Source organism: Dryobates pubescens, chromosome Z, assembly GCF_014839835.1.
Source record: "Dryobates pubescens isolate bDryPub1 chromosome Z, bDryPub1.pri, whole genome shotgun sequence".
Taxonomy (NCBI): domain Eukaryota; kingdom Metazoa; phylum Chordata; class Aves; order Piciformes; family Picidae; genus Dryobates; species Dryobates pubescens.
In genome coordinates, this window is record NC_071657.1 from 130,046,761 (window position 1) to 130,074,642 (window position 27,882).

A 27,882-nucleotide genomic window follows, 5' to 3' on the forward strand; every position below is an offset into this window, starting at 1 on the left:
GAACTGCTTGAAAGAGTCCAGCACAAAGCCACAAAAATGATGAAAGGAGTGGAACATCTTCCTTACGAGGAGAGACTGAGGGAGCTGGGGCTCTTTAGCTTGGAGGAGACTAAGGGGTGACCTCATTCATGTTTATGTAAAGGGTGAGTTCCAAGTGGAGTGCCAAGTGGAGTCAGGCTCTTCTTGGTGACGCCCAATGACAGGACAAGGGGCAATGGGTGGAAGTTGAGGCATAGGAAGTTCCATGGAAACATGAGGAAATTTTTTTTCTCTGTGAGGGTGACAGAACACTGGAACAGGCTGCCCAGAGGGGTTGTGGAATCTCCCTCTCTGGAGATACTCAAAACCCACCTGGATGTGGTCCTGCGTGATCTGCTCTTGGTGATCCTGCTCTGACAGGGCCTTTGCATTGGATGACCTTTTGAGGTCCCTTCCAACCCCTAACATTCTGTGATTCTTTCTCTCTTTAAAAAAATAATAAAAATGTGTACCCTTATCTGCTTCTGTCCATCATTCACCCCACGTTTCCTTGGGTTCCCACATCTGAAAAGTCTGCTGAAGAAGGGAATTTGAAGTTCTTCCCCCCCCCCCTCCATAAATTCATAAACCTGGTGTAAACATTTATGTGTACAAATACGGAAGAAAACAAAAGGTGGTGAAGTTAATTTTTATTGTAGTACTTGCGAGTGGGACTGTGACTGTTTGAGGCTGTGCCTTTAAGAATCACAGAGACTTAGAGTAGTCTTGATATTTCTACAGAATTTATTTCCTACACATTTCCACTACTGAGAAGTAGACATTTTCATATACCTAAAAATCAAGTGATGTTTTAATTTTCTTTAGCCACGTCCACTAATTGACTTGAAAACAAGAACTGAGAGCTTAAACTTTATGTTGTATTGGGAATCAATAGAATTACCAGTGTACACAGTTTGTTATCTGCAGCCCATTTGCTGAATGTCTGAGCAGCTATACGTGGTAGTAATTGCATCCTTTTTAGGATCAATGTTTAGAACCACCAAAAAAAACCCCAACATGTTTATAAAAATCCATCCAATAGCAGTGAAGTCAGGTAAGGATGGAAGCCCAATGATTACTGGAAAGCCTGCCACCTCTGCTAGTTTTACAATGGCCTGCATTCAGTTATAGCAATAAGACACAAATCTATATTACCAATGCTTGTTTTTTCATCAGAGAGAGTAGGTCATTTATCAATATCTCCAGTGCTGTTTCTCTTCACTAGATGTTTTAAAACCTGAAGATAGATCCTCAGGCACTGTCTAGGTACTTGGAAATCACTCCTTGCTAGCTGAGAAAGCTTATTTTAAAAATACAGATTTAACACTAACTGTCATTTTCCAAGACTTTTGTGTAGAGGCAGGCTTTTCTCAAGTTTTGGATGCTGTTTTAGTACAAGAGGCAAGACTACTTCTTGTGAAGCACTTACAGTCCCAGAAAGAGACTTACTGTTGTTTCTCCTTTACTATTCTCAAACAAATCTCTGTTTCAGATGGCATGTTGTATGCTTTTCTGTCTAGTATTTGTATCACCTAATATCTCTCTAGTGTCTCTTTCTGTACCACACACAGACTGAATTCAGGAATAGGATATCTTTCACCTAATAACTGCAGTTATGAAACTCAAAAAATGAGAGGCTCCCAGGTGAATCTTTCAGTAAAGCAAACTGTTGATGGCAATACTACAGACTGCTGAAAAATGAAGATATTTATCAGCACAGTGGATCAAGATTTACTTTCTCCTCAAATTTCAGGAAAACATACTTTTGGTAAAAATTTAAACCATGACAGTGACGTGTGCCAAACTTAAAACACTGTCCTTATTTATCATGACCCGGTGTCTGGCAGGATGGGAAGGTGTCACAACTCTTCTTTTCAGACTCTGAGATTCTAATCCAGACATGTGTTTTTCAAATGGCTGGAAATCTTGTCGTTGTCCAGTTCAGTTTCATGTCCTCTCACTAAATGTAGCCATTAGGTTCACAGCACTCACCATAAATCTATATGACACATATCTTTAACTTGCTTGCCTCTCCTCCTGGAATTTCATACTCTGGTTCTCAAAGAAGACATGAATGTCAGCACCAGTCCCTCTGAGCTCTTGGGAGGTTTATTTATATATTCAGTATGACTTTCATATTCCCTTTCCAGCCACAAATCTCAATTTTGCCTTATTTCATCATTATTATCTTTACTGATAAGCCTGGTAAAATATTTACTTAGTTTTGGACTACTGTGGTTGCGTGAGCCTTATTTCCATTTGCTTTATTTGCCGTGTGTATATCTGAAGAGCAATCTTCAGTGCTATTTATAATAGCTACATGCTACTAGCATGTAAGTGCAAATTAGCTAATAGCTAATAATGCCTAACACCTTATAATAGATGACTAGAAGCCTTTAATATGTTTCTAATGTCAGTCTGTCCCGGTTTGAGGCCAGGCAGATCCTCTCTTGCCTCCCACCGGGGCAGAAAAATGAGACTCTCACAAATGGATTGCAGAAGTGATGGAAAATTTAAATGGAAAAGCAGTGAGTGTTTTACAGAAAGCTACAAGCACAGTGACAAAAAAGATCCCAAAGCATACAGAATCCCTTACAGCATACCCAGAAGCCTCCCAGAACTCCCCTTCTCCCTACCTGAGGGTACACCCAAACCCCCCAGGGCTCTTTCTTTCCCCCCTCCACTGTTTGGCTAATCTCAGCTGGCCAGATCTCAGATTGCACTTCCCCCTTCTCCTCCTGGCATTAGGCCTAGCCAGGCCTAAGAGGCCTTGAGATAACTCCCCTTCCATTACTAGATAGGGAGCATCTCCCAAGGGGGCAGCAAGGGAAGAAAGAGAAAGTGTGACACCTTGCTGATTTATAGGGAGCAGGACATTATGGGTATGAAATATGCTATTTCCTGCGTCCATCTGGGCTGGACACTCATAATACCAGAGGTGTATGTTGTGTGGCAGCCGCAGGAGGCACTTAGCCTAAACTGCCACATAGTCACACAACTCAGCACGGTATAGTAATGATTTACGTGGAGGAAGGGGGCTTTGTGGGAAGAGGTTATTTTCAGATAGCTTTGGAAGGCTATGACAGTTTGTCTTTGCTCGAATTAGAGAAAGCTATGTTTTGTCTTTGACTCTGGGAATAATGTAAACACCTTGTAACTGAAGGAGAGAAACTGGGCAGAATCTGGTTGGATGTGTTAAAATATTGTTTTGTTATTTTGACCTATTGCATGCCTTAATTACATGTACGCCAGTAGAAAATGACCAATTGAAATGTGACACATATGCCTTCTGATAGACTATATAACTGTGCTGTATAACATAGTAAATGTCTTTGCCTGCTTACATCTTGTCCTGGAAGCCTTGCTCTGGGCGCCCAAAACAGCTATCTAACAAGGACTTAGCTACAGAGTTGCATTCATTATGGATACATCAGCTAGATCCACAAAACCAAACTTTGTTTTCAGATGTTTGTAACCGGCACCACAACCCAAAATTTCCATGCAATGTTGATTTTATTAACTCTACAATGTAAGTGTGAAAACAGAGTAAACCCTGTTAACATGACCTTATGCTTTTTTGGTGAAATGCCAAGCGACAGGTTGCACTGCTTGTACAAGATAAGAGTGACTGCAACAAGCACAACAAATTATCCTTTGGTTTCTGCAAAGATCTGGGAAAGTTAATGTAAGTCACACACTCTGTTTAAATTCCCAACAGTATTTCCACATTAATACATACTACATAGCAATCTGTAGACTATCAGAATTCCCATAGAATTATGGGAATCCGAAACACTCCTTTGCTAGCAAATCATTACAGCATCTGATTATGCACGGCCTTTAATTAAAACAGTCAAGGGAATGTCACGAAGGAGACAGTTCCTTATTCTATAAATAAGGTCTCCTCTTTTTGACACACGCCAAACCACGGTCTCGGAGGCCGTGACCTAGGCCGGGACAGGAAGGCCGAGCTTGACGAAGGCTCCCGGCCAAGGCAGGCAGCCACCAGACAGGAGACCTGCACCAGCCTGGCACCCGCCGGCCAGACGGGTCCGCCCAAGGGGGTCTGAGGCCGGCACGCCGTGCCTCACCGCCAGCGCTGACCTCATAGCGGCCTGGTCAGGCCACCTGAAGTAACCTCGCAGCGTCTACCCGGGGCAGGAGGCCACCGCCCGAGCAGGAGGGCGCTGCAGCGCAGTGCGCCTGAGCCACTGCGGGCACCAGACCCACGGCACCTCCCTGCCCAACGGACCGTGCCGGGACACCGTCCCACGGCCGTGCGCTGCTCGCTGGTGTCGCTTGGCGGAGGCGAGCCCTCGCCCGGTAGAGGAGGCAGCCTCCCCGTCGGTCCCCAGCCGGCAGGCGCGCATGCACGCCCGCTACAGACGGGAAGGCAAAAGACCTCCTGGCCGACAGACGGCGCCGCACGGACGCGCCTCTCCTCGCCAATTTCCCCTCCGTCCCCGCCCTGCGGATTCTGGGAAGGGAGGGGGGGCGAAGGCGTCTCCCGGTTCGCGTCACTCCCAGCATGCAGCGCGGTTCGCTCCTGCCCCTGCCCCTGCTGCCGTTGCCGCCGCTGCTGCCGGGGGGAGAAGATGGCGGAGGGAGGCGCGGCGGATCTGGAGACTCAGCGCACGGACGTCGCGGCGCTGCTGAAAACCGCCCTCCGCAAGGGCGACACCTGGTGAGGGAGGGGCGGGGGGATTCGGGCTGATCAGTGCGGGCGGCACCCTCCGCCCCCGGTGCTTCTTGGCTGGCAGGGAGACCGACCTCCTTTCCCTCAGCCTCCTTCCGCCTGCTCTTGGGGGCCGCTCGGGCCCCTCGCGTGCGCTGGGGACTGCCGGGAGAGAGGGAGAAAGGCGGGTCACGGGTAGAGCGGAGCAGCACTGTGCCCCTCCTTCCTGCCGCTCAGGTCTCTCGGCCACTGTGAGAAGCGGACCGGCCACCTCGGTGCGGCGGGCCCTTAGCTTGGCCTGGGCTTCTGGTGGCTGGCAGGGCCGCGCCGCTGAGGCGCCCGGCGGGGGCAGGCACCGAGGTCAGCTCCCTGCGGGCGGAAAGCTGCGGGGGAGGGGAGGGGAGGGGAGGGAGCGGCGTGACTGGCGGGGCGCGGTGCCGTGGGGCCGCCGCGGACGGCGGCTGCGGACAGCGAGGGATCCGGACCCGCGAGGGGCTTGTTTGTCCATGGCGGGGAGAAGTAGTGAAGCAGGGATTGTAGCGGGAGAGAAGAGCTCCGTTACTAGGCGCTGCTTCCATTACCCCGGCTGAAAGGAGGAAACGGCCCTGGCGTCACCTTCAAGTTGTCAGAAATCGTAGCTGAACGCTGAGCGGGCTACCCTGTCGCCTGTCCGCGGCTGTCATAAACCTTAAGTTTACATTTTATTTGGGTTATAAATGGGTTAACTGCCTTAAAAAAACAAAACAAACAAACAGACAAAACCAGCTTCCAATGGTGTAAATGAGCTCTTATGATAGCTGTTACCGAATAAATGTTTAAGATGATACATTTTCCTGGTGTGTCAGGAAGTCGTATACCATACAGGTTGTTAACAGAATAATCCATAGTTGGAAAGCATTACGTTAAATAAACACCTCTTCCTAGTGTTTATTTGGTAATCAAGCTTCTGTAGTTGTAGTTCTCTGAGGCTAGGGAACGGGACTTACTTTTTTAAGGAGAGGGGGTGAAAAAAAAGGAAACCAATACTTTTTCCACTATTCAACCTCTTCATCTCTTCCTGTGTGAAACTGTCACCCAAAGACAGAGACTGAAGCATTAAGTTACTGAAAATTAAGTATGAATACACAAAAGTAGAACTTGCCCACCTCATTTCAGCTGTCATCACTCACTGTTCCAGTTCTATAAAAGACTATATTTAACAGAGTTGATACTGCAGCATGTGTCAGAAGCATACATTCTGATGCATTATTCAAATACTGCTGAATATATGTTCAGTTTTGGCATATGAACAGACTGCTCTTAAACTGAAAAAGTATTATAGCCAGAGAAAGGAAATCAATTCACATTGCAGTGTTGGAAATGGCCAGCAGTAGTAAAAGGGAGCTCAGGCTGTTGGGTACTTCCCAAGTATTAAAATGAGTCTCAAACAGCTAATATTGTTGAAAGTTTAAGTGACTATGACAAGTTTACATGGTAACTATAGCAGTAAGTTTACTGTGGTCTTATTTTTTCCAATAAGTTACATATTTTAACATGAAAAAAATCAGTTAATTGAAAAAGTTATCCGAAAATATATCTAGCTGTGATTCTGATACTGACTTCAAGTGTTTTAACACTGAATAAGCTATGCCAAATCCAATTAACTTCGACTTATGGACTATGAAATCTAGCTATATTAATGTGTATGCGTGTATTTTCATAAGATTAATACTTACAGGTGTGCATTTAACTTCCTAAATTATGAGGCCTGTTTAGTCCAGATACCATTTTCGGAGGTATTTTGTCAATACCTTTTTTGGCCTTTTGAGGGTGTCAGTAAGGAAACTGAACAGTTCAAGTGCTCTAAGTCATGATTCAGAACCACATTTTTCACTCATTCAATAGTAAATAAGGCTGAAAAATGAGAGTAATGCCATATCAGCTTGTTCTTTTCTGAGTTTTGAAGCACTAATATACGTCCCTTTTAAAGTTGCTGACTTAAACTGAAAGTCTTGTCCATGGTTTCCTCTAAGGAAAAAGGAACTAAAGACAAAGAGAGGCACATCTTGGAGTATCCATGAAGAGGGCACTGACCTTCTTCGTTAGTTCTTCATGCGCACTGGAGAGAGAAAGAAATGAAATGATTTGAAGTGCAAAGTTTTTAGAGTTAGATATTGGAAAATAATTTATAGAATCAAGAAACGTTTGAGCAGGCAATTTAGTAAGCTGTAGAATATGTTTTATTGGTAGCTTAGGGATAGTACAGGACAGACAGGGACAAGATTTTGGGCTAGTTTGTCCCAATGGTCTCTTTTGCATTATTTTATAGACAGTTAATATATGAAATTATTAAACTCAATTTATTTTTCTAAACATAGATTTGATGTTTATTTAATAATAAGCTTTTCTGATCAAGAACCTCATTTGTTTTAAATGATTAACACTTGTTTCAAATAGTGTTGACTACTTTTTTTAGTGAACTCAGCATAAAAGCCACACTGGCATTCTATGAAACTTGAATAATTTTTCTTCTTGCAGTGTTATCCTAGAATTCTGTTTGGGAAGAGAAGAAATATTGTATTTCATTCTATATGTGTTAGAATTTTAGGAGCTGGTATCATTACTTCTCAGTGTTTTGAAATTCTAGTGATGCATGGCAAATGAAGAGATTTTTTTGCTTGTGGAGATTTTGAGCATTCACTTAGACAAAAAATACTAGTTCCAGGTGCAGAAAAATTTGAACTCAGTGTCTTCCTGCATCTGCTCTCAGAAATTGAAGAGCTCTTAATGTTCATCAATTTTTTAGCCACTGCAATTTGCAGAACAAACTGGTGTTGATGTTATTTAATGCCTTTGTAGCTACACTGATATTCTTGAGAACATTACCAAGTTTTTCTGGGTTTACAATGTCACTGAAGTGCAGGTTTGTTTTTTTTTTATTGAAAGCTACTGATCTTGGAGCAGTTTTCTTAGAAAAGAGGTGATGAAGACTGGCTGGTTTTGTGTGACTTGTGTGAATCTCTCTAATTTCCTTCCCATATTGAGGTACAATCTCTTGTCTTTAAGACCACTTTAAATCCTGCTTTGCCTGTAGTTCTGTTCATTTGTGGTTTCTGTAGTCAGAGATGTTGTTTCAGTTACTTAGATAATGGCATTACACATGCTTTCATATTCTTTACTTTGCTACCTCTTACACGCGTTGACCCTCCATTGCCCTAGAAGGGGAGACCATGTTTCATGCCTTTAAGTGTCACCTGCCAATAAATGGCTCGCTTATAGTGAGTAGTAGTAGAGGTTCATAGGGGCTAACATCCTTAGCAATCATTTTCATCAGCTTTTATCCCTCATTTTGCACAGAATTTCTCTACTGTGCTTTTTTTCATCTATTGCTGTAGCAATTTGTGAGCAGTTGAGAATGTAGATGTTATTTGTATTTTTTAAAGCAGCACCTTGGAAAAGAATTAGGCTGTTACAGTGGACAAATAACTATCGTGAGGAGGGTATTTGGTGGCTAAGGGAACAAATGCAATTTTTAGATGTTTGAATAGGGAATACTGAGTAGCAGTACAGAGAGGTACTGTATACTATAATACATTTAGTGAAACCATTCATACTGTCCAGTTCTGGTGTACACATGTTACAGAAGGTACTCAGTGTGTGGAACAAGTTAAGAATTCTCAAAATTTAATAGGAAAGGTGGAAGCCTTTATTTCCAGTGAAGAGCTTTAAGAGCCTCTCTTTTGATAGAGTCCTGTGTTGAAATACATACATTAAAAGATGGTGTCTTCTAATACACACTTTTTTGGACGAGCAAATAAAGATTTAAGACACTGTCTGTGAACTGAAGCTAGTCAGGGTTAAACCAGAAAGCAGCAGGTATTGCTTTCCAGCCCTGCTAGCCAATGAATTTTGGTGCCAGTCATCACTTAACAGAATGACGAGTTAGATTCTTAATCTGTTCTTGATTTGTAAGACTTACTAATTATGAAAACTACAGAAGTATAGTATTATGAATTCTTCCAGATGTGTCTGTGATACACCTCTCTTCTGAAGTTCTGCTGAGTCTAGAGGGACTTCCATTTCTTGGAAGATGAAGAAAATACTCTCCTTTTTTCTCCCTGTGAGAATTTTACTGGCTGTTTAATTGTAAAATTCAGCCACTGAAGTGAATAAGCAAAAAACAAATGGGTAGAAAATTCTTCCCAGTGAATGGTTGGTAGATAGTAACAGTTCAGCCTTAAAGGATTTCCCCTCAAGGACTTTATTTAAAGAACTTCCTCACCAAAAGTATATGACCATTTTAATTCAGGTTGCAATGAAAATTCATAAATCTTAATGAACAGGCATATATAACCCTACTTGGAAACACCGCAGTGCCCGTCATTGATGATAACCTTGCTGCTGAAGTGCTTAGCTTTAATAGTATTTTACTTTGTGGTCTTCTCAGTGTTTTCTGCATTTTTTTCATCCATGGCTGGATGTACCTGAATAGAATCTAGATAGAACATTAATGGGAGATTTCACTTGACTTCACCGAGAGCATGATGAGATGTTACGGACCTGCACCTCAGTAATACTTGGTGTAATATCCTAAACTGTTTTAATGGTTTCATATAATGAGAATCAAGGAACACTATGTCAGTGTTCCAAGGATACATTTGAGAATTGGCTTCTTTTTCTTTCAAATGAGGTGCACGTTGCTGATTTTTGACTTCTAAGACCTTGTGGCTGAAGTTTTGTGTTAGAATTGTCTCACTGCATGTAGAATGGTGTAGCATTTCACCAACAGTTCATGAAGATGTACAGAATGCTCTATTCTAAATTCTACTGGGAGAATGCTTGCAGTGGAAATGTGCAGATGCAACTTTATTTTGTTAATTGATTATGCAGAGTGAAGAGAATATTGAACTAAAAAATCATGTGATCAGCTCAAAATCAGGCTTTTGCCTGAAAATAGGAAGTCAAACATTGATTTAGGAGTTGGATTGTATTTCAGTGAGAAGTCTACATAAATGGACAATTTGTAGGTATATACAAAGCACATGGTCGTCAATGTAATGTCTACACTGAAGTTTTAACATTAAAATTAAGTCTACTGATTTTGGCTGAATCAGTCTTTTTGTTAAGACCCTTGGTTGTACCTGTGAAGTGCCACTTAGATAGGCTATTGCAGCACATTGTGGAAACTGTAGGAAGAATTTGATTAGTTGATATGAAATAATTTCAGTGCATTTAGTTGAACAAAAAAATTATTTCTGAAGAGAAATGTGAAATATTTAGGCCAAGATTTCTTTAAAATGGCAGGTAAGTGATACACATTTCTTCTCTCTTTGACCTTTGACTTTCTTTTTCTCATCAATTTACCTAAATTTTGAATAAAATTATGGTTTGGTTTGTATGTGCTAGAGTCGAATAGTTATCATAATCTTGGACTTTCAATAACTTGCTAATTCTGAAAGAAAATTTAATTTTGAAGGCATCTATTAATCATGAGTGTACTTAGCAAAGCAATTCTGGCTAGCCTAATGAGAGTGGAAATACAGGTACAAACCTGTTATTGCCTTTCTTATTTTTATAGTTGCAGTTGTGTAAGAACAAAAGTTGGATGCTGTGCCTTTAAACAGGAGTCCTAATTTGCTTTCAGCAACACAATTGTTCCACTTTGTCTTCAGTATTGCTTAATCTGTACTCATGTACAGAGAGAAGGGTGAAAAAAAACCAACCTCACCTGTCTCTCCGGACAATTTGCACAGTTCTGCTGTTGAAAGTGAAATAGCTTGTGTTAAGAAGATATGATGTCCCAGTAGTACACAGTGACAGAATCAGTGTCTCTCTGTGAAGTGTCTTTATTGAATATTAAACTGTTTTGATTTTTAACTTAAAGGGCTAACCTGTCAGTCAATATAAATAAATCTAGGTGACATGTTCTTTAATATTCCAGCTATATGTTAACTGAGCAATGCAGTCAGAACACTTTTGACAGCAGTGGGAAATACCAAGATCATAGTCATACAACCCAAATATTTTTCTAACAACCCAGGTGTGAAGGTCAAGAATGAATGCTGTTGTACTTCTGTGATGTTGATACTGTAGTAATATGGTTTATTAAAATGTGCAAAAAAATCACAGAAGAAATTAAATTACATGACAGCTTTGCAAACCAGAAGAGAATTTTGCAAATCAGTTAGCAACTTTCCTGCTAGTACCATTATGTTGTTTTGTTGAGTGAACAATGTCCGTATGTAGTCATGAAGTTGCAAAATTTTAAAACTTACATAAATTCATTATTGATTTTTATTACTTGTTGTAGTTGTTCATTTAGGAAATCGGGTGCATTTACAGGTCTTGAAATAGCTTCATTCTTTGGTTCTTGTAAGTCAATGTACAAAGACTGTAATACCAGTCTGGGCTGCCCTAAGTTGCTACCCTTGATCATTCATAAGGGTGCAGTATTTTTTTTTTTAATTGACTCACCAAATATGAACATATATTTGTCTGTAAGGCTATCAACTGATAAGAGGGGTTTAATTTTTTTAATATTTTGTATAGGGGTAAAAGGAGCAAAATATTAATTGCTGTTATGCCTGTATTGGGAAGTATAATAAAGTAAGTGCTCTGTAATTTGTAGATTATATTGAAGAAACTCTAAGACCAGTAATTGATGAGAACAGAACCAGGAACCAGGCTAAATGCTTTTAATCACAGAGATGAGCTGGTCCTTTGTAAATGCCAGAAATAATCACTTTTGCTCAACTGACCCTAATAATAATAACACCTGCAGTGAACTATCTTCTAAGTTTTGTTGTCTGCAGGGGCTGTATGAAGTTGGAATAAAAATAAATAGGTCCTAAAGATAGACATATATCTGTTTAGTGTCTTCAGCTAAAGCAAGTTTAAAATAGTTACGACTAACTTGTTGATGTTGAGTTACAGTATCTCTGAACAAAGCTTGTTTTATGATGAGAATGAAGTAAAAGATCATATGGCGTTTATGTAGCTTTGAGGAATATATTCTTCTACAAGAAAATAATACTAACTGAATATAATTTAAGGTCAGAACTTATCTATGCTTTGAAAACAACCTGAGCCTAGGAAAACAGGACAAGTAAAGTAGGTGGAAATATTAAGCATAGTAATTGGCAGGACTTGCCAAGAAATTGTCAAATAAAAGAATTACTTAAAGAAATGTTGTGCCTTGGTGGGAGTATAGTATTGTCAAATAGCTTCTGTATGGAATGACCAACAGTTATCATTGTTTTTTGAGGAAGTGAAGTGACATGCAATATCAGATCAACGAACATGATCAGGCTTTGCTTGATCAATGGTCTCACACTACCCTGAATCAGAAGATGAGCGAATATAATGTGAGTGCCCTCAGATCTCAAATACAGCCTTTTGTCATCAGCCACTGGAAGATGAATGTTGTTGGATTTTATATTTAAAATATTCAGAATTTAATCTTTTTATTTCATCTTCTGCAGTAGTAACACTGTATCCTTATATATAAAAACCTGTTGTGTATCAAAGGTAAAACATACACTGTAATAAAGCATGTTATGTGCTCTGCTTGTAATTCTTGGATTTTCTATGTCTGTATTATCAGAACAAATTCTACCGCTGTGGAATGTTCTAAAGATAGTCTGCAAATTTTGATATGTGGCATGTCTGCAAAGGTAGTGTAATTTAGGTTACACAGGCTTCTGTTGTGCTCTGGAGGGATATGTGGTTTTTATAGACTATCTTAAGTTCAAAGGGATCCCTAAGGATCATGAGGAGTTCAACTCCCTGCTCCTTGCAAGACTTCCTAAAGCTAAACCATATGATTAAGAGTATCTTCCAGATGCTCCTTGAACTCTCGCAGTCTTGGTGCCACGACTACTTCCCTGAGGAGCCTGTTCCAGTGGCTGTCTGCTCTCTCCCTGAAGAACCTTTTCCTAATGATGAATCTGAACTTCCCTGATGCAGCTTCATTCCATTTCCTTATGTTGTATTCCATAGCTGGCATTTCAGGGAACATGAATGTAAAGTGCCCCTTGTATATTATCATCTGCTTCAGGCAGGCAAGAAACATTTTATAGATAAGAGTAGATATATCTTAACAAAGTGATCTGAAGCTCCACTCAGAAGTGAACACCGAGTACTGTAGACCAGACTTGAACTGTATAGTTTTTTGATTCTACAGCCTCAAAAGAAGATTTAGCTCTCTTTAAGGATACATAATGCAACTAAGGAAAAACCAAAGAAAACATTTAAAATTAATTAAATTGTGCATGTATTTCTAATATTATTAATAACTAAAATGACAAATTTTAGTGCTATTTTCAGCAAGTCATATGTGCATGTTTTGGCTTAACTTTAGGTAAGGATTTGGGGCTGTTCCAATATTTATGTATTGCTGTTATCACCTTGTTTAAGTGACTTCAGGAAAATGAAACTTGTTTGTACTATTTTCATCAAGCAATTTAGGGTGACCGATTTATTTGAAATACCTATAAATGTCGAGCATTTGCTGATTTAATCAATGCACCTTGCTGTGAAGTGGTCCTGGTTTTTACAGTCTGTCCCTCAAAATAGAATATCAAGACATTGGAGACAGTTCTCTCCTTCAGTCTCTGCTGTCAATCCTCCAGGTATCTTTTACCCTGGAAAATGAGTTGGTTATCCTGCTCAATAGCCTGACCAATGGCATCCAAAGACAGCAACATTTGTGTTTCCTGCTTGAGAGTGACTTCATTACAGTTAAGTAACAAACATTTAAAATCCATTTTTTAAAATGGATAGACCATATTTTTTAATTTTACTAAGGTGTCTTGGGATAGCTTCCTCAATCCGGTCCACAGTTGGAAACACTGTTACCATTAGACTGGTTTGGAACTGTCTTCCTTGTGTTAGGTAGTGGTAACAAAAATGAAAGGGAAGGCGTATACAAAGTTTAATGTACAGACATTTTATGTCTCTGTTTCACTAATACATGGTATGTTATTTTTGTATCTAGGACAACACATTCAGTGAAGCATATCAGGTCTCAAGTGCATGCTACAAGTTTTTGATAACTATTCCCTAAAAGACGATCACATCCTATTTAAGAAATGAGGTTTTAGCAGATGCAGTTCTCTTTACCTGAGATATCTTTTCCTCTTAAATTATTGAATGTCCCTCATAGATAATACTTAGTTTTCAGGTGGTTGATTGCATTGTGGGCATTATAACATTAGTGAAGATAAATTAAGTTGCCTTTTTACCATTTGCCTTCTCTGTTTTATGTAGGTGAGTGGTCTTGTTGATCTTAGTGAGAATGCTGTGTTGAATGTGTTTATAGAATCAAAAGCTATAGTTTAAACATTTCAGATTTTTATTTTGAATGCTAAGAAGTCTGGATTTTAGCTGCATAAGTGCTTTAGCAGATTGATCCCCTAAGCTGAGCATGGTGTAATTGCATTAATTTTTTTTCAGGATACTCTTTAATGTGGTACATCCTTCATGAGTAAAGATGAGGGAAGTGTATGGTATTTGAATGCAAATTTCATTTTCCCTAATCTTACTGAAAAAAGTAGTATTTAATCTGTTGGTTAAGGACAAGTACTTGTAAAGGGGAAAGATTACAGATAGTGTGACTTCATTCCATAGTAACTTAAAATAACTTGCCACCTGTATCAGTTTTCTACTGAAGTAGCAGAATGCTCATTAAAAGGCCTAGTATGTATAAAATGTATACATGTGGAGATGTGTGTGCATGCATACACATCATAGCCACTGTAAGAATCCACAACTACAATGACGTGTTAGCATTTTTCAAACTCTGTCTGCACGTCTGTTTTCTTGGCTATAGAAATTCAAAAAATCCTGTATTTATACTTTATTTAGTACACAGAAATAGATCAATACCACTTCATACTGCAAGCAGTATTAACCAAAGCATTAAGCTTTGCCCTTGATTACACGTGGATTTCATGATCTTCCCTTTTCAGTCTTTTCATCAATCTTCAGCAGAATGCATCTTGCAGAAAATGTAATCAGTTTTAATTATGCTTTACAGATATTAACTTATTTTTTTACAGTTGCAGAATTCAATCTTAGAACAGTCTTTTCCACCTGTTTAGCTTCTTTTTTCCATTGTTCTTCACAGCTTTGTCCATACATCCAAAATACACCGCTGTAACAAAGTGCTACTTCATGAGTTCAAGTAAGGAAATAGGAAAGAAGACAAAGTAATTTGAGTACCTTTCACATTTTTTGATGTTCATGCATTCTTCATTTTGCTTCCCTTCATTTATTACTGGTCAAACTTTGATCAGTCTCAAACATCTTCTGAAGTTTTTTAAGATTGGCTTGCCCTTTAGCATTTTCTTTCCAGGGAATGAACTTGACTGTCCTGTTTATAGTCCTTTGCTACTTGCATAATTTATGGGTGACCTTTCAATTTTTTGGGCTAGAAATAGTAATCTTATGAGTGTGCAAGTACAAATATCTAAACTTGAAGAGAAATTATTTGGTTTTGCACTTAGAAATGTGGTATCTTCTAAGGAGAGCTGTAAAGAAACATTATAGAGCAAAATTCGGATGATGGTAAAATTAGTTGCATATGGAAGAAAAAACTGATGAAATACTGAAAGAGGTAATAGTGAACATTTGAAATATAGAACAGTAGACCCCAGGCTCTCTTGCATTGTCAGGTCTAATTATAAATTTTCTCTTAAATAATAATAGAGAAGTTAATCACTGTTGCTGGTTTATGTCAGACATCTAACACAAAGCATATGGAAAGCAATGATTCCCCAGGAACAGTAAGTTGTTAAGCATTAAATAAAGCAATGGGCACTTTGCCTGTATGATAATTTCCCTTCTATGTAAAATTATAGCTTTCCTTCTTCGAGATTCACAGTTGATTCAGATTTAGATCGAGAAAGTAGAGGCCCTGAGATGAAGTTCAGGGACAAAGCTGGCAGATTCAGTGGTAGAATGGATGCCTCAGGGTGATTGCGTTCATGCCCACGCTTAGATGTGGCTGTTACGGAATAGTGCTGCACGGCCACAGCAGCAGAGAAAGGTCAGAATGCTGTTGGCTTTGAGTATGTTCATAAGACTGAAAACTTTGAGTATAAACAAAAGACAAGGGCATGTCAGATTAAACTAATTTGATACCCTTTTTCCCATTTATTAAAGAAAAATGAGCCAAATATTAAAAGGCTGTTGTGAAAAGAATTGGAATTTGTACAGGAAGAATGAAAGAACTGGATTTTTGCTAATGTGAGAAGAACTGCTTTAAAAAGAAAATTACAAATTCCAGGGGTTCAGTTATAGTAACGTGAGGCTTGTTCTGGCAAACTTGGGGTAAAGGAAAAATTTGTCTTTAATATATATATGTGTTTAGTTATATATGTATTATGTAGAATGAAGTCACTTAATTTAACATGGTTATACCAACTCAGACTTGAATGATAGTGTCTAGGTTCTGGTTTTCTCTTCCAGGAAACATAAATAATTCACAATTTATTACAGCATTTAGTTACTGCTTGGCGAAAATTTGTTTGTAATGACCTGGGTTTTATTTTGTAATTTTAAAGTGGACTGTCTTTGGTCTTCACAGAATTCTTAATTTCACTGAATTCTTAAGTTGTTATTCATGCAATCTTTAAATTAAATAGCCTAAACTTAAGCAGCTGAGGGAACTGGGATTGTTTAGTCTGGAGAAGAGAAGACCGAAGGAAGATTTTTCCACTCTCTACAACTGCCTTAAAGGAAGTTGTAGGGAGGTGGGTGTTGATCTCTTCTCCCTCGTATCAAGTGATGGAACTAGAAGTGGCCTCATGTTGTGCCAGGTGAGATTTAGATTGCATATTAGGAAAAATTTCTTTACTGGAAGAATGATCAGGCATTGGAATAAGCTGCCCAGTGAATTGGTGTAGTTACCATCCCTGGAGGTGTTAAACAAAATAAAATGGGATGCCACTTCAGTGGTGTTAGGTTGACGGTCGGATTCAATGAACTTAGAGGTCTTGTCCAACCAAAATAATGCTTTGATTCTATGAAATTGCCCATTGCAGCTGTCTGCTGTATTCTCTTCCCATTTCTAGGTAATAGATGAATGTGGCATACCTTGGGCATGAATTGGATAGAGGATGTGTTAGAGAAAACACATTAAAACCTTTCTGTATTCACTGTTGACTCTCTACCTCCAAAACCATTCTTGTCTTCATTGAACTCGGTCAATATCAAAAGCCATTTGCATTTGATTGTTGATTGTAGAAAAGGAAGCACATGTGAAAAATAAACCAAATTTGTACAGGTTTTTTTTTTTCTGTCCTTCTGTTGTTGCTTTGCTTGGGAGCACTTTATGAAAATACAATTGTACACCTCTAGTAACAAATGTAGGAAGTACTTTAAAGCATAGTGGGGAGCTGGTACCATGTCAGTTCACTTCCTCTGCCTATTGCATGATGGCAAACTGTTATAATTTTGCTTTCACCTATGTTTAAAAAAATAGTCATGCCTTTTTTTTTTTTTTTTAGTGGAATGCTTGTTTTAAACAAATAATGCCAAATGTTAAAGTCTGTGAGAGCCCCACTTTCCATTGTCTCAAATAATGTGTGGTCTGAATAGATAAGGCGATAGCTTTTGATAGCCCTCAACTATCCTTTCTGGAGCTACACACCAGACACGTTCCTGTCAGATGGTTTAGCAGTGGGAAGAGATAAGCAGATAGTCACATTATATGCCCATTATATGCAAGCTGGCTATTTTTGCTTATTGAAGTTGATTCTCATTTAATTTCACAACAGTTTGCTGTTTGTGGTTTCATTGGTTTTGCTGCAGTGATCATAAAATCTGCTGCTGTGTTGGGAGAAAATGAAAAGTATTGTTCAGAAAAGGCTTTTGCATAAGATAGTAAGGCTTTACTTGGATTACAAAATCAGGTTTTCTGTATGCAAACATCTGAATCATTTTGGGAAGCTCATTGCTTTCTTAGGTCATTCTTACAGCTTTGCTGAACAGCATAGGTAATAGAAAGTGGTCAAGAAATCTGTATTCTAACTGAGTGAGTCAGAGATGTATGTGGGGCTGGAACATGACCATTTCACATTTTTTCAACTTTTAATAAATTTGAAATATGTTTAATTTTGTAATAGGCTGCATTTTTATCATTTTACTGTGTTTTATCCCAATTTTCACCATGTTTAGTCGTGTTACCTATTACACTAAATATGCTTTGAACAAAACAAAACGTGCCAGCTGAATTCTGCCACAAAACTGAAATAATCAGTGCAAGACCAGACTGCTTTAGAATGATTAATGTCACTGTGATTTTACACATCTTTCTGGAAGAGGATTTCAGGTGTGGTTTTTCATTACTGATTTGGTGGAATGCATTGCACCTGTTAAGTCACTGTCTGTTGCTGAGTTTGGTGAGAGTGGAAAAAGGCATTTTTGCAGCAAAATAATTTTCATGTAAGTTTCCTTAATAGCGTTTAAAACAAAGCTTTTATCCGTATCATTCTGGTTCAAAAAGCAGTCTGAGCCTGTTTCCTGACTGCTTTTTTTATTGAAAATTTTGCAGTGAATGTGTGTTGCAAGGTCAAGAACGAAGTTGTGTACAGAACAATTTTAGAACAGATAGCAGCTCTTACTAGTTGATCACTTGTGAGCAGTGGTAAGTTGTGAGAGGAGGAATGACATAAGATCAAGTGTTTCTGCTGTGAAATGGTAAAAGTGTGTGCTTAAGAGTACAGCTGGCTTTGAATGCAGTAAAGGAAGAATTTAGTCCCTAACCAAAGTTCTTAAACTGGCAGAACTGTCTAGAGGAGTTGAGAGACAGTTCTGCCTTTCCTATTTATGTTTGTTTAGAGTAGTTACAAGCTAAGTAATTTGTTCACAAACTCATTATTACTGTTGAAGTGTTAATATTTTCAATCAAGATCATTTACCATATGAATTAGGATGCTGTGGTCATAGGTGTTGCAAAGTTGTCTTTGAGACATTAGTCTTTGGTGGTCTTGAATTAGGGGAAGTAAGCATCCAAAAGCCTGTACTGAGCTTTGTGAAGCCTTCTTCCGCTTACTTTCCAAAGGACTTTTTCCCATAGAATCATACACTTAAGAGTGTCTTCTGTACACAATGAAAACTTGGAATTTATTGAGAAGTTGGCTACAAAGTACTGAGTGCTACACAGTAGTAATTCCTTCTTTACTAGAGGTTTGCTAGCAGTACTTCTGGAGGCTGACTCCAGGCTTGGTCTCTGTAAGAGAAGAGCTGGTCTTGAGAAGATGAAATAAGTCAAAAATTACATATCTTAGGTTTCTTATTTCTTCTTGTAGTTACATAATTTAGAAGCACAAATTTAAGGCCCTGTTAATGTTGGTTTTTTTAAAACCCATTCAGCAAAATACACACTCAAGAAGTGTTTATTTATGTGGTTACAGGAGTTGTGGGTGCTAATGTTTTTGTTCTGTTTTCCTGTTGGTGTTGATGAGTAACTCCTGCAGAATGATTGCCTAATAAAACTATATATATTAGCAGACTAGTGTTTGAAACACCAGGAAGGTTTGAGGTCTCTTAAAGGCACAACAGCTTGTTACTGATGTGCTGCAATTAGGAGGTCAGTAGTCAAATCCTGGAGAAGAATAAGGATTAACTATGATCTTTAGTTTGACCTAGCTTTTTGTGTCGTTCTGACATGTACTAGAGTAGTTGCAAAAGGACTGAGGCAGAATGGGGAGAAGGAGATAGGTACTTCTAGGAAAGAGAAATAATTATGATGGTGCCTTTAAAATATATATATATCTATAAATGCATATATAGAAAACAATCTGAGGATCAGTGAACATATTTGGTGTCTTAATCTTGAAGAAATTCTGGACAAAAAGATAGAAAATATAGGTATCACTAGACTTCATAAAAGCCAGGCTGGCAACAGTTTAATTTGAGTAGAAATACTCGAACTGAGCTTAGAGATATCCCTTTATATGGAATTGTAAAGCTGATGTAGGAGGAACATCTCGTACTGCTTTAAAAGCAGAATGTTTACTGTGTATGTTCATGCCAAGTCAAAGGAAGAAAACACTTAGAGGCTCTGGTTCTTGACAGGACATCAGACATCTAAAGCTTTCTGACTTGCATATGAATGTTATAAATAAAACTCCATAAGGAAATAAAAAAAATCTGCTAAAAGTTATCTCTCTCTTTCTAAAGGGCTATCTAATTATAAAGCTTTAATTTGAATCTCCAGATTCTACTAATTGAGATTAGGGACTAAAATCGATGATATTTCAAGCTAAAAAGAAAAATGGTTTTTGAACTTGCCATTCTTCAACTTCTTATATACTTTATTGGCAGTTCTGCAAAACTGTACTCATCCATTATGATTAGTGGTTATCTCCAGTTGTCCACAGTTCAAGTCCTTATTGGTAGGAGGTGCTGATAATGGTTGGCAGACCAGACAGAAAAACATTCTCCCATTTTGCAATTCTGACGAATACAACTGCATTCCTTAATTAATTGACACTGGGGGAAGTAGTAACCTGCCAATAATTAACTTGTATGTCTTCTTCTACTTCAGGTATCTAGTGGATAGTCGCTGGTTCAAGCAGTGGAAAAAATATGTTGGTTTTGACAGCTGGGAAAAATACCAGATGGGAGATCAGAATGTGTATCCTGGTCCTATTGATAATTCTGGACTTCTCAAAGGTAACTACTTCTGATTATTTAATGAAACAATACTAACACTTAGTGTATATTTGTCACTGGAATAGATTTCTCTAACAAATTACAATTTTGTAATGAAGTTGTTGGAACTTCTTTGCAATGATAACAGCACTTAGTGTTTGCTGGCGTACAAATTACTGCTTTTATAATGACATTTTGGGATACCTTAGGAGATGAAGTGTAGTCAGGTTGACAAATAGCTAGACAATTCACTAAGACTTTTTGGTGGGTTTAGGTTTTGGTTTTGGTTGGTTGGTTGGGTTTTAGCTCAACTGAATTGTTTGATTTAAAACTGCCTTTTTAAATTGAACTCTCAAATTTCTTTCTATAAATGAGTCCCAAGTCTGTCCTTTCGCTCTGGAACAATTGAAGAAGAGATACTGTGCAGTTCAGTGATCATATAAAGTGATGTGAGATGATAGAGGATAGTTTCCTAAGTTTTTATGGACTTCTAAGTAAGGTTGAATTCTGTCACTATTATAATTGCTTATCTCTAACTGACTTTTGCTGAACTATAGTCAGATTTGTGAACACAAGTCTCAGAATGCTGTCCAAGGTATTTTAATCATTAATTCTGTATGTCATGTCCAGTATTGAAATACCATTAGAGCCATTCATGTTTTATATGCAAACTCTAATGGGTACAAAATCTAGCAGGTAACTGGTTTCCTTCTTTGTAGTTACAATAGTAGTTATAGGTGATGTACTGCATAATTTGTTTGCACATAGTAATACAAGTTCTTTCATCTTCAGTGGGTTTATGATGAACTCATTCCTTTCACAGGACTTGTCATACCGTGTTGCCCTAGTTGTCAGTGTGTGTGTGTGCCTGACAGTGGCTATTATCAGTGCCTTTGAAGGAGGTGCTGTATTGTTGTGTGCATCTATATGTTCTCTTCCATGCACAAAATCAAAGGTCTTTTTCCTCTGAATGGGTGATATGTTTTGTTTTCTGAAATGTGAGGATTTAGATATTTTGTACATTCTTGTAGTAAATCTAGCTACTGTCTGTAGAAATCTAAAAGTAGGAATGTTCAGGTGATACTTTTCAGGTGAAATCAGATGTAGCAAGATGTTTTTAAACTCAGTGAGGCAGCATTAGCTTATTCTTTCTTCTGTGTCTACTCCCATAGGGGAAAAGGGATTTCTAGATGTGCAAAGCGCTGTTAGTTGCTCTGTATTATTTATAACTTAATCTACTTCACATGTTCAGATTATGTTGTAAAGTTGCTGTGGATATGTACTCTACAATAGGGTTAGCTGTCTGAATCTAAAGTCACATTAGTCAATTTGCTAAGAAACCTGTATTCTGTTGTTTTGACACTGCTAATACCCCTTACAGAATAAACACAGCATGGAGGTTTATGAGCTTTGCTTTTTGCTGGTTCTAAAACTGTGGTTCTGCATTGACCATGATACCATACATCCAGTTATGCTCCGTCATGGGCTGTTCCTGTGCAAAGGCAGATTCAAAATTAAGGGCATTGGTGCACAGCAAATAGTAGCAGTCTCCTTTACCTGCTGCAAAGCAGCAATCCTCTGTGCTAGATTTCCTATGTATCATAAATTGAACCTGAAAATGCTTGGGGTTTAATCCTATTTTTGACACATAGTATGTGCTAGTTGACTGCTCTCTTTAAGTGTTGATGTCTGAAATTTTGCATCTGATTTAAAGAATAAAATAACCTGAAATAGGCATGCTTTCTCAGATATTCTGCAGTGTAATGCAGCAATGAGGAAAACTATTACTAAGTTTAAGAAGGACTAATTGCAGGAAACAGAAGCAATATGATGTGCTTCTATGACTTAAGTGCTGTTCCCTGACTTCCAGAACATTTGGATGAAGCAAGAGCAGTGGAAAGTAATAAACAGAGATTTCAGTTAATCTCAACACAAGCTAAATATATTGTTAAATGTAACAGAATGCACATGTGTCAATAAAGGCATACATAGTCAATTCTAGATTAGCGAAGCAAGCACAAGGAAGTAGCCAATTAGAATAGCTGGCTGTTCCTTGCTGAAAACAGTGCTGCATATGAGGGACTGAGTCTTCAGAGTCAGGGGACTTTGAGGGAATAAGATTGTGAAAACATTTTACTAGATGGAATGTTGGGAGTTGTAGAAAAACTATAAACTCCTGTAGCAACATCAGATCAGTGCAGAAGTGTAGCATGAACCTTTGAAGAGATACATGGACCTGGGGATGTATTTGTAGATTTCTCCCCACGCTTTGCTCCCAGTTTTAATGGAACCCACCATATACATAGTGTTGAGTGAGCCAAATAGGAATTGATAGTGTATTATTTCAGCAAGTGTTTCTAGTATGTAGCTCTGGAATACAGGTTTGTTACATTTTTTTTTCTTCACTAATCAGGTTTCTTTCCACTTTTTTCCATGGTCAGTGGTTTTCTTCCACTTTCCTTTGTTGCTTTCTGTGTGGCTGTTGTGGTGTTTTGTTTTTTTTTTGCTTTAAGGGCAAAAAATGCTTTGTTTCTGAACTTGATCATCTCCTGTTTCTAAAATAACTTTGTAATTCTAATTCTTTGCTCTGTTTAGGGTTTTTTGTTTAGCTCTTCCTACTGAGTCATTTATGGTAGCATTTATTAGAGAAAATGCATGCAAACCATGTATGTATACCTTCTTGACTACATGAAGCCATCTCTGAACTGCATAGACTGCTTATTATGGAAACAATGTCTTCTTGTCATCTCTGAGCAGCTAATGGTAGTAACAGATCCTCCACACTTGCATACTGTTCTCAGTTCATGTATTTTATCTCCCATGTTTTGCTCACACATCCAGGTACTTAGCTGGAGAAGTAAAGAAGAAATCAGCACCCATGATAACAGGCGCAGAAGAGCATGCATTCTTTTTTTTGGCCCATGCTTTCACTGTTTGGGTGATTAAAGCAAAAAGGATTGCTTCCCCCTATATTTTCCCTTAACATCACAAACCAGCTGAAGGTGTAGCAAGTGCAGGTAGAGTAGGGAGATTTCTACAGTCTTTGTAAATTGCATTTTGTTTACTCTTCCCCCCAGGAAGTGAACACATCTCTTAAATGTTTTCAATAGCCCTCCTACAGAAACAGTCAAGTTGAAACATGTTTTGATAAATTCTTATGCATTAAAAAAAAGAGTCCTTTAATTTTTAAGTGTGCCTTTTATGATACTAGGATTTATTTTTTTCATTGAAGTCGTATTATGATGCATTTGCTCAATTTGTAGAGAGGACAAACTAGAGGAGTATAGAAATATGAGAGAGCCTTAGTCCTTTTTGTAAGTGCATGGTGCACACTATCTTTGTCCTTGCAGAAAAATGAAGATAATAGCATTCATTTTGCTTAGAAGTGTCACTTTAAAAGAAAAAAAAATCCCAGAAGAATGCCAATACTTGAAGCAGTTGGAGATTATTTAAGGTTAATTTTATGCTCAGCTTTAATTGTGCAGTGTAATTCTGCAGTTTGTTTGCATAGGGCAATTAGAATAAATAGAGTGTATATTTATTACAGTCTGGTTATTCTATATATATAGTCTTATTTATTTTCATACTTCATTAAGTTCATCATCCTGATTCATTTTTTGGAACTGAATATATGAGTCTTTCTGTTTGAGAGAGAGGGATGTTTGCTGGCCTGTAGTTGGTTACTTCCAGATGGAAAGACAGATGCCTTAATTGACTGAGGTTCACAGTGGCTCAGATCTGGAGTCACCTCTTACACATGCATGATAACTCCTATCTTACTACTGTAATAATGATTAATCCAAAGCTAAAAACATGCTACTTGTGTAAAGAGGTTGTCAAGTCATATTTCTTTTATGTGCTGCATCTCTCTGTCCCTGTGAAGAATTTTGTAGGAACTTTGTTTCCATAGCATGTAGGATCTCTTATGTAGGAAGGTTGTAACCATACTATTTTTTCAGTCTGATGTGGAATAAATGACTTCGAACTTTGTCTTGGATGTACTGTAACTACCCATTCCTGTATTTTCAGTGAGGGGTGCAGCTGTAGCATGAAATGGAAGTATCCATGGTGATGTGGAAGTATGTGCAAAGTAGGTGGAGAAATGGATTGGTTTCTTTGAAGGTTGTGATGGTGTGTGATAACAAGTTAGACACTTATGATAGCATGAGGATATGGAGTTGTCACTTGGGTTCCTGAGTATAGGAATACTATCTGAAATAGATGTGCTATGCATGAACTGGAATAGCTTGCTTAAATAGTTTCAGAAGAGGTTTGCTTTGAATACAATAATACTGATCACATAACTGCGACTCAGGAAAACGTTTGATATTTATATGAAAAATGTTGTATTAAAAACAGGATTACAATATTCAGGTAAAAATATCTTTCTCTTATAGATGGCGATTCTCAGTCTCTCAAGGAACATCTCATTGACGAGCTGGACTACATCCTTTTGCCAACTGAAGGCTGGAATAGGCTAGTTAGCTGGTACACACTGATGGAAGGTCAAGAGCCAATAGCACGCAAGGTATTCTTACCTTACCTACTGGGATGAATATGATTCAGTTAGTCCTGTAAATGTGCAGGAGCTGTACAGGAATTTATTATAAGATTGTAAGTCGTGACCTGTGATAATTGTATAGAAGGCTGCTGCTTGAGTTCTTTTACAGGTTGCAAATTTTTATTCCGATTTTGAATGTTTACAATTTTCATGTTGAGAGACAAGGATACAAAGAATACACTTTTGGTTTGATTTTTTCCTCCCCTGGAAGTAATCTCTGTACTATTTCAAGAAGGACTTGCTTTAGAAGCTTGGAAGTCTATTAATGCAAATTATTTTGTAATAAAGTATAAAACCCTAAAACTCTATTGACTGTATTAGCGAAATGCCTGGCTGTAACAGTGTTATCACTGGCAGAGTAATGGGCAGTTCCTTTTCTCATAAGCAGTATTGTGTTCAGCAGCTTGCTAAGGGAGTGTTTTTTTCAAGCAAAAAGCTTATGTCAACACAAGTAAGAGTATAGTATGGTATATACTGTGGCCTCCCATCAATATGAGATAACATCTTCAGTGTTAATTTTTGTTTGCTCTGGGCAGCCTGATCTAGCTGAGGATGCCCCTGCGTATTACAAAGGGGGTTGGACTAGATGACCTTTGAAGGTCCCTTCCAACCCAGACCATTCTATGATTCTGTGTACCATCCTTACTATTAAGGCAATAGAGGAAATTTTAACTGTTTATTATTCATGCCATCTTTTTGTTTGTATTATTTCGTAATATTTTCAGGTTACTGATTACAATTGCAGCCTCACTGGACTGAATTAGTTGAGTTTTAAAATACATGTTGGTATGTTCTCCATTTCTAACTTGACCATTAGGGCTTATTCTTCCAGTAACAAGGATTTTTATTTGAATTGCTGAAAACTGATGAAGGAATATTATGCTTAGAAATAAGTTTGATATGACTTCTGGTGTAATAGAACTTTTTCCCTTCTCTAACATGAGTATGGTCTAAGTATTTATATGCTGGCTGCTTAGTTGAGGTGCATTCCTTTCAAACAAATGACAGATTTAGTTACAAAATAAATGTTGTATCTTCAAGATTCTTTTGATCAGCAATAGACGTAGTTTGTTGTTTGGCTTTTTGTAGCATTCTCTTTAATACAATAAAATAGTTCTATTTTTAAGGAGACATCGTTGGGATGTCTCTTTCTGTAGCTTTGTAAGAGCTGAAATCCACTAAAATGGCTCTCCTTTAAAAGTATATCTGTTACCAGCTTCCTGTTGTTCCTGAAGATGGATTTCAGAAAACTGAATGCTCTTCCATCATCATGGGAAAGTGAAAGTTCTGTAATTTTTTCACTTTGGTGGAAAACCGGAAAGAGGGAGGAGGAAAATCAGAGTAACTTCCCTTCTCCTTGGAAGGACATAACTGGAAAAATACAGAGTGTAATGAATGGCCAGGTAAACTGGCGCTGTTTCATGATTTTCTGCCAATGTGAACAGTAGTTATCCTCCGAGATGCATATTCCAGTTCAGAGTTTTTCTTTCTGCTGCTTTTGTCATTTGTTCAAGATTCTTTCTCCCATTTGCCTTAAAGTTTTTTCATAGAGGTAGGATGATACTTCTCTTTCATGCCCCTCCCCCCCCTTTTTTTATGTAGATCCAAATTTTAAATTGATACAATTGTTGTATTTGATCCATGTTAAATTACATTATGACTTTAAGAAATAGCTTGTGGTAATACTATCACTACAGTGTCAGTTTTATTTGCAGAAACGTCCTAGCCATACTGCACAGGTTTTTTGTTGCTGCTCTAGTAGCTGAAAACTCCTACTAAGCTGCTCAAATTAAGATGCATTTTCATTTAAATACCATCCTTGGTAGTCATTAAAGCGAAGGGAAACTACTGAACAGCCATGAAATCATTTACTGATTTATTTTTTTTCCTGTGCCACATGCATACAAGTTATATTTGTACAGCAGACAGCAGATCTCTTCTAGCAATTAGCTGGTGGCTTTTTCCTTTTTACCGTGTTTGTCAAATGTATCATATATCAGATTGAGGGTTATTTTTGGAGCAGTCTACATGACTAAGTGCTGCAGTTACGCTTTGGAAGATCAAAGGCAAAAACATTCAAGAGGTGACCCTGAATATTATTATTTTTTTTTCCTACCTTTTACTTTCAATTTTTAAAAAAAAGTCCTTTTTATAGTAAGTATTATAAAAATGAGCATATAGTAAACAATTGTGTTGATTAGATGAGATTTCTAATGAATGTATTCATTATCAGAATATAAGTGGACAATTTGTAGATTTCATTTACAAATGTGATATCCAGATTTTATTAGTGTGTATTCTGGCTTTGATAAATATTCTTGTAACTGTGAAAGCTAATTGCTCATGTTTTGAGGAAATAGCATATGACAGGTATATTTTGAAATTAAAGTAACCTTTGATATTTTTTTTATTCATCTTTTGATTAAGTATCATATCTTTTGATTAAATATGCATATCTGTGATTTCCACTGTGCTTAACACTTGGAAAGTAATAGTTGTGGTGCTAGAGACAGATACAACGTCATAAGTGTTGAGGGGACGGAGGGAAAGGGATTTTAGCTCACTCTATTTGTCAAAATTTACAGGAAAATTTACTACTTTTTTGTTTGGCAATTATTAGATGTCTTACATGCCCTGAACTTCAGTTTCTTGAACAGGTCTCAAAATATTTTGAAGTGTGTGGATGAAAACATATTTACACTGACTGATACCTGATCCCAATCTGTTTTTCAGGTCGTTGAACAGGGTATGTTTGTAAAGCACTGCAAAGTAGAAGTATATTTAACAGAACTGAAGCTCTGTGAAAATGGAAACATGAACAATGTTGTCACACGAAGATTTAGTAAAGCTGATACAATAGGTATGCACAACTCTTTAAAAAATATATGGTACTAATGGTGTTACAGTTTTAAATAGTACTTGGAGGCAAGACCTGAATAAATACATCTCTGGATAAAAAAAAAATAGATGAGTCTTGTAGCCATTAAAA

The 27,882-nt window shown here is 38.0% G+C and overlaps 1 protein-coding gene across 4 annotated transcripts in view; it reads left to right on the top strand.

The window, feature by feature from the left end:
- Window positions 1-4,555: 4,555 nt before the first annotated feature.
- Window positions 4,556-27,882, top strand: part of USP15 (ubiquitin specific peptidase 15) — a 65,371-nt gene continuing 42,044 nt past the window's right edge. For all 4 annotated transcript variants that reach the window (XM_054178020.1, XM_054178021.1, XM_054178022.1 and 1 more), the window contains exons 1-4: window positions 4,556-4,702; window positions 20,226-20,353; window positions 24,730-24,860; window positions 27,627-27,753. In XM_054178020.1, the coding sequence (XP_054033995.1) occupies window positions 4,614-4,702; window positions 20,226-20,353; window positions 24,730-24,860; window positions 27,627-27,753 (475 nt within the window). In that variant the 5' untranslated portion in view covers window positions 4,556-4,613. The remainder of the gene's footprint in view (window positions 4,703-20,225; window positions 20,354-24,729; window positions 24,861-27,626; window positions 27,754-27,882) is intronic.